General features: G+C 37.6%; 1 protein-coding gene across 1 annotated transcript in view; it reads left to right on the forward strand.

Annotated features, from left to right (window-relative positions):
- The first annotated feature begins 3244 nt into the window (after positions 1-3244).
- The window catches only part of LOC118836602 (meprin A subunit beta-like), a 64024-nt gene continuing 50962 nt past the window's right edge, over positions 3245-16306 (forward strand). Inside the window, exons 1-5 of the mRNA XM_036743847.1 lie at positions 3245-3307; positions 6788-6806; positions 7173-7223; positions 7310-7353; positions 11807-11882. Coding sequence (XP_036599742.1) covers positions 3245-3307; positions 6788-6806; positions 7173-7223; positions 7310-7353; positions 11807-11882 — 253 coding nt within the window. The remainder of the gene's footprint in view (positions 3308-6787; positions 6807-7172; positions 7224-7309; positions 7354-11806; positions 11883-16306) is intronic.

Here is a 16306-nt window from a genome sequence, read left to right on the forward strand (position 1 = left end):
GTTCATCTGGCTCTTTTTTCCATTATATTTGAATTTATTTTAAACTTATATACAAAATAAGAAAAGAAAAAAACATTACCATGTACACAGCAGTACATAAGAGAAGATTCAATATAAAGCAAGGATAAATTTCTGTTTCCAGATAACTTATATAATAAATACTACACATTATTTTCAAAGCTGTCCATTTTTAACTTCCTCGTATGTTTTCTTTTGTCCTCTGCTGTGCTCCTATTTTATTTCCACCCTGCCCCAGAAGGATATAATTAAGTGGGATACACACACATATACATGCACACATACATATATACATATACACACATACACATACATATATCTCCATATCCATACACACATATACAGCCGAACACATATACATAAGACCATATTATGCTTATTTCCACTTGTCATCTGTTTCTCTGTAGGTGGATAGCATCTTCCTTCATATGTCTAAGTCTTCCCACATTTTTCTAAATCCACCAGCTCATCATTTCCTACACCATAACAATATTCTGACCCAATCACACTCTATTTGGGAGATCGTCTATGACAGTCCCCCCTGCCCCCAATTTTTCTGCACTCCCTCTATTGTTGGCTATATAGATTCTATTTATACAGAATAATTTTAATTTAAAATAATCAAAATTATTCATTTTGCACTTCAACACTACTCTCACCTTGTAAGAGAGTTTAAGGTCTGATACTACTGAATTTAGTTCCTTCACATTTTTTTCCTCCTGGTTTCCTTGAAGTTCCTGATCCTTTTCTCTTCCAAATAAACCCTGTAACTTTTTTTCTGACTCAGTAAGATGATTTTTAGGTAATTTAATTGGATTGGTATTGCAAAAATAGATTAACTAGGTAAACTTGTCTTTTAAAAATTATTTTACCTTTACCTACCCATGCATGATAAATATTACTTCATTATTTAGCTCTAACTTTGTATGAAAGGTTTTTGTGTTTATATTTGTATAGTTCCTGTGTTTGTTTTGGCAGGTATATTCATTTTTTTACTGTCTAGTTATTTTATATCGCCTAGAACTATTGATTAATATTCTTGATATAGTGTAGTTTCCCTCTTTTTCTCTTTCGATTAAATCTGATTTTAGCTTTAACATCGTCTGAGATCATGATTACTATCCCTGCTTTTTTACATAATAAATTCAACTCTTGGCCTTCATTTTGTCTTTGTATCTCTCTTTTTTTATAGAATTTCCTAAAAGCAACATATTGTTGAATTAAAATTTTTAATCTGGTATCAGTTTCCATTTTGTGGGTAAATTCATCCCATCCACACCCTGAACTATAATTACTTGTATATTTTCCTCCTTCCTATGTTCCTCACTATCCTTCTCAACCTATTCCTATCCCTCCTCACTCTTCCATTTTATTTTTACCTGCTACCTTGCCCTCCTGTTCTTTAACCTACCCCAGCCCCCAAGATTCCCTCCATTATACTCTCCCTTCACCCTATCCCCTTGCCCTCTTATTTTTTCTGACTTTAGAAGACTTTCATATGTACATACATACATAATATGTGTGTTTACATACACTATATATATATATATATTTAGATATAATATTTCTCTCTTTAACCCATTTCTGTTGGGAGTAGGATTCCAGAACTACCCATCCTCCTCCCCCATCTAATTCCTCTGTATCAGGTCTTCCTCCCAACCCTCATTTGTATGAGAAAATTACTTTTTAGCTTTTCCTACATCATTTTGATTTTTAGAATCACATCATACCCTGGTGTCACTCTACCACCATAAGAAGCTGGTATTCCTGCCCAAATACAGTGGGGACACTGGCAGCAATAGCAGTGGTGACAGCCTGACCACCAGCTTCTTGGCAGGTCACAAAGCTGGGGGTCCTTTTCATAATGGACATTCTGGGGCTTCCAGTACTGGCCTCTTTCCTTCTTCACCCCCACTGTATGGGACCTCTCCTTGTGATGTATTGATGAGGGTGGTAGTTGCGGAGGCAGTTGAGACTAGAGGCCCAGGCCAGGGCATTTGCTTGGACTTAGCCATCCTGGATAGTACCTTCCTCCTCTCTTAGGTGGTGCCATCTTTGTTCATGGGCTCCATTGTCCAGTTAAGCCAGTTAGTCATGGCCTATATGGTATTGGCAGAAGGCCATGGGGTGATAACCATCTATTTTGCCACTCTGGTGGTATTTGACAAAAGTGACTTGGCTAAGTATTCCATCTAGGTGTCTCCTGACCCCTTGGAGAAAGGTCAGAGTAAGAGCCTACCCCTCCCCCTTCTTTTACATCTTCCTCCCTCCATTTCTGCATCTGTCCTCCCTACTCTCACCTCATCCAAGACTTGGGGTGGGAACTACCTTGGTACCATCCCTAACCCATGACCTTGAGGTCTGTTTCCCTTGGTACTAAGACCCCCTCCCCCCAACCCTAGGCCTCTTTCCTATCTAAGCCCAAAAGTTATGCTCTGTCCCATGGGGGATACAGGATCTCAGGAGCACCCCTGCCTGGGCCAGGACATCTTACCTCAGGAGTGTAAATGCTGTTTGCGATAATGTTTTATGTCTTGTTTATTTAGCTAATATTTTGAATGAATGAATATTTTGTACAGTGTGCAAGCAGAGTATAAAGTTTATTAAGGTGAAATAAAGAAGCTTCTCATATATTTAAAAAAAACCAAGCTATCACAACAGAAATGCTAGCCCTCTCTTAACACCCCATACACTCAACCCCCCTTTTTATACACCCAGTAAAAAGGAGTGGCTATATCCCACAACACCCCAAGTCAACTAATTCATCCCCAGTGGATCTGGATAGTCTCTATGGGAAGATTCAATTAAAGACCCAAGTGGGCTCACCTTCTCTGTAACTTCATCCAGTTGATTATCAGTCAGTTAGTCAATAAGCATTCATTGAACACTGCACCAATCAAAAATTTATAATGACTAGCTAAATGGAAGAAGAGATGTATGGTTTAAAATTAATGCTGACCTTCTTCCCACATGTGATTTACCAGGAAACAAAGATGAGGTATTTAACCTACAAGGTTAGCTCCTCCCAGGCACTTGCCTCTTGAAAATAAATGGGATTAACCGCCTGTCTTCAGAAAGGTACCCAGTTTGATGGTCTTTACCCTCTTGCTTACTCTAGCAAAAGACTAGTCTACAAGATGCCTCACACAGATCAAAGGCTCTAATTGATGATGTTTGCCTTTATATAAGTAAAACCCATTTTGCAGCTCTTAGCTCCAGATGCGACATGGATTCACAGTATTTGCCTTGGCTTCTGCTCTGTGAGGCTCTCCTTGTGGTCTCTGGCATGGTAAGGAATTAAAAGGCATATGCTACAAGATATATGGAAAATAAAGTAAAACAAATAAGCTCACTGGAGAGTAGCAGGTAATACCAAGGATAATATTACCTCCAAGGGTAAGGTTAAAACTGATTTAGCCACTGGTTTTCTTTCATGTCAATAAGGTAGCATTAATGAAAGGAGTGCTTTTTCAGGACAAGCAGGGAAAATTTACTGTTTGGGATAGATTGGCTGATTGTAGGGGACTGGAAAACAGGAAGGAGAGTCAAGGGAGAGAAAAAGGGAACAAAGAGACTTTGGTGTAGTTGGTTGCTTTTGTTTTTGTTTCACTACCTTTTGGTAATATGGAAAAAAGGGAAATTTGTTTTAGTTCAATTTTGGTTGGTGATGCATAGATTTTTTAAAAAATAAATTACTCGAATAGGAGTCTCAGTGTAAGTGATTTGGCTGTGGATTGTGAAGGGCCCAGCAGAGTAAAAATTCTCTTCTGATCCCTCATTAGCTTTTGCTGGACCTTGTACAAGTTGAGAGGTACCCCATATCAGCTGAATATGGCAGACAAAATCAAAGAATTAAATCGTATGTCAAAGGCTGAAGTTTTAAATTTAAAAGAGCAGCCAAATCTTAAAGAGATGATCTTTTAAATAGTGTTTGTTATATCTTAAGTACATCTTAAATTCCACTGCTAAAAATGTATCGCATAAGTACATTTGTATGGTTTTGTATTTCTACATACAGACATGTTTTCAATGCCTGAGACAACCTTCTGGTGTAGATTGTATGCTACGGGCAACCAATTTATAGCATTCACTTGAAACCACCAACTCATTTCTTTTGCTGCAAACAACCATAATTGACAGTGATTCTGTATCTCCTATCTTGTTTATATGAACCAAAGAAATAGATTGAGGCATAAGCAATTTGCTATTTGGGTACATCTCAAAAAAAGTTTGATATTATATGGAATATTCCACACTGATTATCTGTTACCTCTACAGAAAAAGAGGGGGAGTTTCTTCTGCTATCACTTCTTGGGGGCCAAGGTTGGTCATTATGATTTCAGAGCGGTCAGTTTCGATGTTGTTGATCTTTATAGTTACATTGTTATAGCCATTATGTACATTGTTTTCTTGGTTCTGCTTACTTCACTTTATCTCAGTTCATAGAAATTTTCTTACACATCTCTGAGTTGTCGTATTAATAGTTTCTTAGACCACTGTAATATTTTGTTATATTCCTGTGCTGCAACTTAGCTAAATAGGCTATGGGCATTGAGATTGTTTTATGTTTTTTGGTACCACAAAAAGTGCTGTTATAAATATTTTGATGTATGTATATACATACATATATATATATATATGTATGTGGGGGCTTTTCTTTTTTTCGTTCATTTCTTTGGGCTATATGCCTAGCAGTGGGATCTCTGATTCAAAGGGTATGGACATTTTCATGACTTTCTTCACATTCTTCCAAATTGCTTTCCTGAATGACTGGCTCAAATTAGAGCTTCACCAATAGTGCATTAATGTATCCTGTGGGGTTTTTGTTTGTTTTCTTAATGACAAAATCTTCACATAAAAATTCAGTTTAGATTCTCAAATTTCATGAAAGTTTATACCCTGAGGGCAAAGAATCAGTATTAGTAAAGTAGTAAATAAATACCTTTATTACTCTGTAGGACGGTAAGATCAAGAGAAGCACTAATAAATCTTGTCTATCATGATAATGTGTTTCCTTTTTTTTTTTTTGTTCTTTAGGCAAACCCAGAAAACTTTGGTGAGTCATTTATTGACTTCTTTTCTTTTCAGCACTTCCAATGACCCATGATTTCTTCTATGGCTAGGGAAACTGCATGATGCACTTGGTAGAGTGTTGGGTTTACAGACAAGAAGACCTCAGTTTTCTCAGGAAGAATCCTGTTTCAGATCCTTCCTATCTATGTGACCCTGGGCAAGACCTTTTCCAAATTAGTGTTCTTCTCTATAAAATGGGGTTAATAGCACCTACCTCACAGGGTTGTAGTGAGGCTCAAATGAGATCAAATATATAATTCATTTGAAATACTTAATGTGCTATATAAATGCTAGCTATTATTATCATTCTTCCACTGATACACATTATATATAACACCTCTACATCTAAGTGTATGTCTTCAGCAGTGGGTACCCACAGTTCATCACCTGGTGACCAACACCCTGGTGAGAAGCTTCTCCAAAATTAGCTAGGCTGGTCCCTGGACCACAGACCGCTGGGCCTGCAAACAGAGCCTTTGAGAAGCCAGGGTCACATCCAGACCATGATTCGACCCCAGAGTATTAGGTGAGTTGAGGAAGTTCTAGCCTCATTTTTGTCAGATGAATAAGAAAATAATCCATGCATTACAACTATCATCATTGCTCCTATATATTTAAGTACCATAACCAAAAGCAGAATGACCCTACATTCTATGGACCCAGACTTTGTCAGTAACTATAATAGTTGGAGCCATATGATTATGATTGAAGGGGTAGGGTCCAGGACAAAAACAATGAGGGAGTGGTGATAACAACAACAGCAATAATAATAATAAAAACAACACATTGCATTTCTATGTTTAAAAGTTTGTGTAGCAGTGCATATGAAATCTTATTTGATCTTCACAACAACCTTGTGAGGTAGAAGGAAGAGGGAGGGAATAAGCATTTATATAGTGCCTACTATGTGCCAGGCATTGTGCTAACATTTTATAGATATTATGCCTTTTAATAATAATAATAATATCTACCTAATAAGTAGCTATTAGATCGATGCTATTTTTAAATCTACTTATTAGGTAGATGCTATTATTATCTCTATTTTGCAGATGAAGAAACTGAGTCTCAAAGAGGTTTAAGAGGCTTGTTCAGAGTCACACAGTTTTTTTCATTGACCTCCTTGGGTCATGTGCCTAGCATTGGGATCTTTGAGTGAAAGGGCATGGACATTTTCATGACTCTCTTCGTAGAATTCCAAATTACTTTCCTGAATGACTGGATCGAGTCAAGATTCCAGGAATGTTGTATTAATGTGCCCCATGGATATTTTTGGTTTGTTTGTTTAAGAGCAAATAATCATTCAAGTAAAAACTCAGTTTAGCTTCTCAAATTTCATTAAGTTAAGTATTCTGAGGCACTTACAGTTAGTAAGTATTTGAGGTTAGATTTGTACCCAGGTCTATCTGATTCCAAGCCGTTCCAACCCACTGGGTTCACACTGCCCCGTGAAATCACTGAAAAGCCTTATATATCAAGATAGTAGATTTTCCTGTATTATCTAAATAGTATGTGAATTGAATGGGTTATTATTATCTAAATCCAACCTGAGTGCTCTGAAAAAATATTTAAGCTTAAACAAAGGGATCTGCCGGATTAGATGGACCAAATATAACATTTATCTAATATTCATCTCTACTCATATAGAGTCATATGAAATCATGGTTTCTGTTCCCTAAGAATTTAGAAGGGAAATCAGACTTTACCTGGAAGCTTTGGTCTGTGCCATTTACTAAAAGCTTCATTCTATGTTGAAGTGGCCAAACATGACGAGACAATGGTGACTTCATTAATCTTCAACATTCGTTTCCAATTTGGTTTCAATTCAATGCAAACTTTGTGTATCAACAGTGCTTCTTCCCAGTCTGGTTTTCATCTTGCACAGAGGGAGCTGTTTGCTATGAACTGTATTGATTTATTCCTAAAGTCAGTCAATTTTTGAGGGAAATAGGAAAACAGATTACACAATGTGACCCTAGTATAATAAGTGACAGTTTTATGATGAGCTGACTGAAAGATTTGCTTGCCTCTGAAATATATGTCAAGGTTAACCTTTGGTTTTTTGTGTCTTTTTGTCTTTTTAGTAATAGATGTTGATGGTGGCAAGGATCAGGATATATTTGACATAAATGATGGTTAGTGGATTCCTTTCATTTGAAAATCCCATGTGTGGGTATGGGGTTTTACCCATATTATAATATCAGGTCTTGTTTTATCACAGCTTTGGGACTGAACCTTTTTGAGGGAGACATTGACCTTGGTGGGGTAAGTTGGTATGCTGCAGTGATATCAATGCTTTTGTTGGCCAAAGCAAGCTAAAATATTACTTCTCTGAAGCTTGTCTACCAGTATGAGGGTGTATTAGCCTTAATCACTGAGGTGGCACAGAATCAATGGGAATGAATCACTTATCAATGCATTTGTACAAAACCTCATAAACAAGTTGTGCTGGATAAAATTACTTGATTCATATTAATATCATAATCTTTTCCTGACTGTGATTTACTCTTAGTTCCAAAGCCATCATCATTAACAATATGTAGTCAGAATATATTCATCTAAACCTGTTAGGTTAAAATTTTTTAAAATTGATAACCTGTATTTTTACATTGCTTTCATTTTCCAAATACATTACTTTTCCCTTTCCTTCTCTATCTAACCATTTAAGAATACAGATTCACTATCACTCTGAGCCTTCTATCTCCCGCTCAGTGCAACATGTTTTCAGAGGAAAAGGCCAAGCACTCTCCATCAGCTCCAAAGCAACCACTTTTATCTTTATCGGCACAAGGCATCTTCCACCTTCTGCTGTCAGCTCAATCTCCCAGTTGGGATTTGGAGAACCTCCACTGCAACGAATAACCCTCCCTTCAACTTCAGCTCTCCTATTTCCAGCCAAGCCTGTTCTTTGGGGGTAGAGGACTAGCACCGTTCACTCACTGATGAACATTCTAATACCTGGTAATATCCTTCACATTCCAGTGATTCTGAACTCTAGATCATCATCTAAATCTCACTCCAAATCCTCTACTACTGGAGTCCTCCTTTCCATCACCCTTCAACTTTCCCACAGAGAGTTTTATCCTAACTCCACAGAGTCCTTCCCGTGTGCCCTCTGGAATGCCCGTGAAGAGGCATCAAACTTTCCTTCATCTGAATTGTATTTTTCTACTCTTTACATCTCTTGAAACTGAACTCTTACTGAACTTTGGCTTTCCCTTGATGGCACAGCCTCCCTAGCTACTCTTTCTAGTACTGGACGCACCTTCACTCCTTTTTGTTGGCTCATTGGTTGAGGTAAGTTGGTGGAATACTCTTCCCTCCCCACTCCCACTTCCATATTCTCCCCTTTCCTCTATCACTCAATAATCTCTCTTCTTTTGAGGTTCATGACATTTTTATCTACCACTCAATCAAAATCCTGGTAGCTGTTGTCTAAAGTCACCTGGTCATTTTCTATCCTTCCACAAGGAGTTTGATACCTGGCTTACAATTTTTCTCTAGTCCTCAACTCCTTTGCTCATACTAGAAGAATTTAACAAACACATTGGTTCTTTCTAAAATACTCTAACCATTCATTCCCTCTAACTATCCACCTCCCACCAGCTACTCCTCCACCTCATTTGAGCTACACACAAAGATGTTTATTCCATTAATCTTGCCATTACCCCAAAATATGTCACCTCACATTCAAGAATTCTGAAATTTCTTTATTCAATTACAATTTATTGCCTTTCTACCTCTCTTTCTGCTTTCTCTTATATTAACCTACTCTTCATGCACACCATGACCTCCAATCTCTTGACCCCTTAATTCTCTTCCAGGCCATCTCCCCTGCCCTAGCCACCCATTCTTCTTGACTCCTTGATGAACCGCTTTAATTCTATACTGTCTTCTCTTGATCCCTAGGCTTATTATACGTAGCCATGTCTCAGCCTTGGATCATTCTCACCATTCATCATCTTCATGCCTACACACATGTAGCTGAACAAAGGTAAAGAAAGTCAAGTAGCTGTTTTGACTAGGTTCACAAACACGTTATATAACCTCAACTGGGTCCTTACTGCTTCTAGGCAATTCTACCGAACCTCCCTTATCAATTCACTATCCTACTTTCCACAGTGGTTCTTCCAAACCTTTTCACCCCTCTTAAAGCTTCCTATCATTTCCCTTCCCCTTCTTTCTCAGCTGCACATCTTGCCTCACATTTTATAGAAAAAATTGAGGAATTTGCCTCAAACTCTGTCTTTTCTCCTCTTCTGCATCTCCTATCACTCAGGTTACTTTGTCCAGCTTTCTCTTTCTTCACTCCTGTTTTACATGATATAATGATCTTCCTTCTTAACAAGGCTAAGTTCACTACTTGTTCAATTGACCTCATTCAAACCCATCTCCTACAACAGATTGTCTCCTCCCATTCTTTAATTTATTTTCAATCTCTCTTTTTCTACTGGTTCATTTCCTACTGCCTATAAACATGCCCATGACTCCTTTATCCTGGAAAAACCCTCATTTGATCCTTCCATTCTTGCTAATTAACATGCTATATGTCTTCTGCCTTTTGTAGCTAAGCTTCTTTAAATGGCTGCCTGCAACAGGTGCTCCCTCTCTGGCTCTTCACATTATCATTCCACTAAAATGGCTCACTTTCTCCAATGTTACTAATTATTTCTTAGTTACCAAAACTAAAGGCCTTTCTCAAGCCTCATCTCCTTGATCAGAGTCTGAAGCCTTTGACACTTTGATCACTCTTCTTCTTAATACTCTCTGATTGCTAGATTTTCAAGACACCACTCTCTCCTGGTATTCTACCTACCTATCTGACTGCTCCTTCTGTCTCTCCTTTACTGGATCCTCCTCTGACACATGCTCTTTAACCATAGGTGTCCCTCAGGATCCTGTCCTGGATGCTTTTCTCTTCTCCCTCTAAACTACATCACTTGATCACATCAGCTCCCAAGAATTTAATTACCAGTCTTATACTGATGATTTTCAAACATACTCCAATCTTTCTGTTGACCTCCAATCTCACATTTCCAACTGTCTTTTCAGATATCTTTAATTTGTCTAGTAGACATCTGAACTTCAATCTGTCCAAAAGAGAACTCCATTATCTTTCCTCCTAAAACGTCCCTCCGTTCCTACCTTCCCTATTTCCGTAGAGGACAATATCATCGTTCTAGCCCCTTAGGCTCACAACCCAGGGAGTCATCCTGGATTCCTCACCATCTCTCACAATGCCATCCTGCACCCTATGTACAGGCTATTGCCATGGACTGTCAATTTCATCTTTGCAACATCTCTCAAATACATTCCTTTCTTTCCTCTGACACTGTTATCACTGTGGTGTAGGCCCTTATCATCATCATCATCATCATCATCATCATCTCTCTCTCTCTCTCTCTCTCTCTCTCTCTCTCTCTCTTTCTTTCTCTCTCTTTCCCCCTCTCCCCCCTTGTGTTCACATTGTCTCCCTAATTAGATTCTATGCTCCATGAAAACAAGAACTGTCTTTTGCCTCTATTTGTACACCCACTGTTTAGTACAATTCCTGGCACAGAGTAGGCACTTAACAAATGCTTGTTGATTGAATGATTATTCTTGTAACAAAGAATAAAAAAGAGAAGGGGGGCAGAATTCAGCAAACCTGATCAACATTATCAACTGAGTCTGACAATGAACACTATTTTCTACATCCATACTGCACCACCTCTGCAAGAAAGGGAGAGAAAGGTACATTTTCCCAATTCTTTTTCAGGACCAAGCTTCTTGGTCATTATAGTTATATATAAGTTTGCTATGTTTATGTCAGGTTGTCAACCTAGAAGTTTTTAGTTATATGATAAAACCCTACTAATTCAGATGAATTGAAGAAAGGTCAGTTTGAATTAGTTGATTTTAAAATCTAAATTTAAAAATACTTTGAAAAGGCATATTTTATTAATTTCAAGTAATCATTTTGTCAACAATAATCCTTTACTATGTTTTAATAAGTTCTAGGCACCGTACTAGTAACTGCGGAGACAAAAAAAGAAGAGAAAAAAGAAAATATCTATCCTCAAAGAGATTGGGGTCTATAACAATCTAATCTATGCTAACAAAATGTTACTTCATAGAGAGCCCACTAGACCATCTGATGAACAGAGCTAAATGACAGTCATCGGTAATTGGCACATTGTTTGATGAAAACAGGCATAGCACAAAGAGACCTTAAAAACAGTTTATTTACTTTACTATAAACATAACTCTCCTTTTAAATTTTTTTTTTTAAAAATAAAATCCATTTTCACAGTGCAGTGGAAGACTTTTAACCTAACATATGTCTGAATGATCATGAATTCTGAAATAGTGTAGCTCTAATCAATGAGCTTTTGCTATAATTTTCTCCTTGAAGATGATTATTTAGCTAAAGTGGATGTAAGAACCTTCATTAAAGCTTTTCTGCCAATGGTGATTGGATTTCTCCCATAATCATTGACTGATATAACCATCGCACACCTCTTTTCCAAACTGCCTAACCAAATATCAGTGCTACAGATGCATTCCTGACCTCTTGCAGAATTTCTGGGAAACTACATTCATATGTGCACAAATAATTTGTTTCTTTTACTGGTTGGGAGATCCCTAAACTGCCTTCTTTCTTGCACAAATGCCTATTCTTCCCCAAGCTGCTGCCTAACCTCAGGATAAACACATCCTGTGTCATTTTACTTTTCAGAGAGACAGAAGTACCATTGTTGGCGATCAATATAGATGGCCTCACGTCGTCCCTTATGTCCTTGGAGATAGTCTGGGTAGGTATATCATTTGGGCTAGAGTTCTTGTCCCTTTGCTCTCTGTCCCAGACTCTGGCCTCCTTCAAACACCAAGCTATAAGTGAGAGGAGCTGTTGAGTTCAGACCTGTTTTAGTTGAAGACAGAAAGATTTTTATTTTTGTTTTCACCTCCGAATGGAGGTCCGCTGGGAGGAGAAATAGAGATAAGCATAAAAAACATAGTTCTGTCTCTATTGCTCAATTACATTAAAGGAGGGTATGATGCCCAAAGTCCCTCTTAGTCCTAAGATCTACAAATCCTATGACTTTTAGGTACATGGTCTTTATGTAGAGTCAATGAAGTGGGAGATTGAGATGCCCAGTCAGGTACATTGGGTATAAATACTCAGAAGACTAGATACAAATATACTGTATATAAAATTAAAAAAGTTAATTCATTTTTTGAAACAACTACCAGAAGAGCCCATTGGAACCATATCTGCTCATTGTAATTGATGGAACTTTCTAAAATTGAACATATTTTTCCTCGCCTTCCTTTGGAACCAGGGAAACAGGAAGGCTACAGCAGAAGGAGCACTGAACCCACATAGAGTCCAACGATTTACATCTCTCAGCCAATTTAGTGGTCAGTCACTTAACCTTTCTGGTTCTCAGTTTCTTATGCATCAAATAGAAAGATTGGAGTGCATGATCACTCAGGTCCCTCCCAACCCTAGATCAATAAGATGGGTAGGAGATGGATGCTCACAGAGCCATTTGTACTTCTCTTATGTGCTTCTACACTCCTTTGTATTTCCCCTTCAGCAAATACTTCTAATTCTTCTTTGCAGTCTGGAGGTGACCCTAGTTTTTCAAAGGTTATATACAAGCAATGGCAGATCCTATCAAATTGGAAAGGTTTCTTATTTGAAGATCGTAATAGAGTCTCTGTCATGTAAAGACCAGCCTGGCTAATTTTGGAAAGGCACTTTATCAGATTCGCCTTCAAAGTGATGAACTTAGCAGCAGCAGCAGAGACCACTAACTAGGCTATAAAGGGGTTGTGACCCAAGTCTATGATGGGTATGACTTCATGGACAAACTAACAGAATCTGGAAGTTTTCAAGTAAGTTTATCTTTCATAATCCTCTATGGGACCACAGGCTTCATGAGGATAGAGACCATGGCATATCCAAATTTTGTATCTCCTTGAGCCTTAAAGAGGTGTTGCATACAGTAGGAGCTTAATGAATAATTGTTGCTAAGTAGTCAATATTTGCCCCACAGTGTATTAAGATACTAGCTTTTTAAAGGATAAATTGCTCTACTTTTGGAAACATTTTTGCTTGGAAGTTTGATAATTTATATATTACATAAATGGTGGAAATTAGAGAAATCAACAGTTAGAATGAAATGCCATTTATTTATTTATTTGTTTTTCTGGGAAATTTTAGTTGAGGGTTGATCAATTTAGGCATGATACTTTTACACTGCTATTGATTGAAGTATCATAGTTTGTATTCCATGGGAGTACAAATCTATTTACACCCTCTCATTGTGTGGGATTCTTGTTCATTGCCTCCCCCTTAGTACTACATAGAGGAGCTACCCTCTGGAAACTAGATGTTTCCTTTAGGTCTCTTAACATTGTATGGATGCAAGAGCAAACCTTGGGCTCTCCACCTGTTATCTCTCCTTCTGCTACCTAACAAATCTTCTCTCTTTTATTTTTGTTTTGGAAGATATATCTTAAGCAAAATCTTGTCCATAAGTCACTATTGGTAATTTATTGCAGTCCATGTACACATTTTATCTCTCCACTGACATTTGTGTCACTAACAATGTTTATTCTTTAGAGACCATGATACTCCCTGATTAGCAGTCAAAAAGCATCAAAATGTAATTCAAAATGTGGCACTAAAATATTCATTGTAGTGTCAAGGAGAAGGTTAGGATAATTGACAGGGCTGTATGATCTTCTAAACCCAATCTAGTCTGTCATCCTTCTTATTACAATTCTAAGCATAGCTCTGTCCTTTTTTTGGTGGGCTGCCAACCCAACTCAATGTCATAATCTGAGTAATACAAAATTCTTTTTTACTTGGATTTTTTTGTATGGATTTGATCATTTATATTTTTGTCACAGCCGTGGATGCCATTGCACTGATCACAGAATTTTGTATTATCTGATATTTGAATGGGAGATACTTTGCTAGAAGAGAATTTATAAGGTTGTGTTTTACATGACCAAGTATTGGTAGATTATTTTTTGTTAATTAGTAAACAAAGCAATATTTTGTAATTGCTATACCTTTACATCTGTTATAATACTGTAGAGGTGTGTTCTGCTGTAAAAAATAATGAATGAAAGCTTGCCAGTTCCCATTTCATATTTCTAACAAGGATACATCAAAGGAGCTTAGCATAATAAAGTTTAGAAAGTAAATATGTGGTTCAGTAGTTATTAATATCTTCTTGGTTGCATTTGGGGGAAGGCAATAATACTATCAATATTTTTTTCTTTTTCTTTTTGTATTTTCTCTTATCTGAGATGCGTTGAAAATCAGTCCCTCGGCGCTTTTAAAATGGTATTGTCTTCAGCATGAATTTCTTCTGTATATGTTTAGTCTGGTCCAGCCACACTCTTCATGACATTATTTTCTTAAGTGCTATTCCTCATATGCCCCATTGGGTACTGAGATGTTATGGTCCAAATGTGGTGGTTCCACCATTATTGATGAAGATAATACAATAGTACAGAAATATTGTCAAATTTGTACCCTGTCACATCTATTTGTTGTCCTATTTCCTAATTAACCTTGGGGTTTACTTGTGTCTCACATCAAACTTTCTTTGGCTTTGTTTTCCATTCCATTGCCTTTGACTGTGCTTGTAATTTTATGCTATTTGGCTCTGTAAGGTTTCATAACTGAACTTATACTCTAAAATGGTGTTACCCTTGTGTACCAAATCTTTCTGCTCATCAAAGAGACCACGTTGCTAGCTAGCTTCTGGACTCTTTAAGGAGAATCTGGGAGTAGCCCTTCCATTTAGATGTGCCTTCTTTATATTTTCTAGTTTGATTCATAGTGATATTCGGTTTGTCTAGTAATCTATCTGCTCACTGCCCATTGGACAAAGTCTCCCATTTAGACTACCAAGATCTAAATGGTTCGTAGATTAATTCATGGCTGTGATTATTTTTAGCCTCTGCCTTCTTTTTTGCACTAGCATCACCACCAACAGAGAAACTGAAAGGGTTGGCCTAGGACAAAGAGACATTTTGTATTTTTCTTAGTTTTTGAGGTACCATGTCTGGTTACTAGCTTGTTGGTGGGAAGCCCCTCTATATTCAGTTAGTCTTGTCCATAGAAAAACATATTTTGTTTCCAGTAATGTATTTACAACTTTTATTATTTGTTTGAACAAGCCAGGACTTTGTTCTTTTGATTGTAGCATTCCATTGTTCCATCTTTCAAAAACTCAGGGCCACTTCCATGCCATGAAAAAGCATTTGACTGGGTCTTTTCTGTAGGCTGGAGACAAGAATTTAGCTTTGGAAGGCTATAGTATTCAGTTGTTCTCTTTCTCAGCACATCTTTAGTCGTTCAGGCTAGTCACCTTGATACTTCTTAATTTTAATAATAATAATAATAACAATATGGTAGGTATAATTGATAGCGCTTTATGGTTTGCCAAGCACTTTACAAATAGTCTTTCATTTCACTCTCATAACAACCCTGGGAGATAGGCTCTATCATCATCCATTTTATAGATGAGGAAACTGAGGCAAACCAAGCTTAATAAAATTCTAAAATGTAAATATAACACTCATCTGTAAAATGGGGATAATAATGGCCCCTACCCCTCAGGGTTGTTGTGAGGATGAAATGAAATAATATTTGTAAAGTACTTAGTATATTGCCTGGCACACATAAGTCACCTAATAAATTCTTGGGTTTTTTTTCCTTTTTAGGGAGATAATAGTGGCCAAAAAGTAGAGGAAAGATTTGAAGCATGTTTTGGAAGTAGAATTGACAGCATGCAGATAGGGATAAGGACTGGAAGTGTGATTTCATTAGTACAGAGAGCTTCCAGATGATGAAGCTCCCTCTGTCAATGCGGATTGGCACTTTCTTTGCAATTTAGTGTCTCAGAGACGTAATTAGACCACAGAAAGGCTATGTGATTTCTTCAGAGTCCCTCAGCCACTACAGATCACAGGTGGGAGTGGAGGACTCTGAGGCCAGCTCCCTAGACACTATTGGCCATTGGCTTTCAGAGTCATTAGGGTTGAGAGGCGGAGGAATAAGAAGAGTCAAGGACAACCTTCAGGTTACAAAATGGGTGAAAGAGTGAATGATAGTGTCCCTGACAGAAAGACCAAAGTAAGAAGGTGGAACAGGTTGAGAGGGAAGATGACAAGTCCATATTTGTACAAGTTGAATCTGAGGTACAGGTGA

This window comes from Trichosurus vulpecula, chromosome 1 (assembly GCF_011100635.1).
Source record: "Trichosurus vulpecula isolate mTriVul1 chromosome 1, mTriVul1.pri, whole genome shotgun sequence".
NCBI classification, from domain to species: domain Eukaryota; kingdom Metazoa; phylum Chordata; class Mammalia; order Diprotodontia; family Phalangeridae; genus Trichosurus; species Trichosurus vulpecula.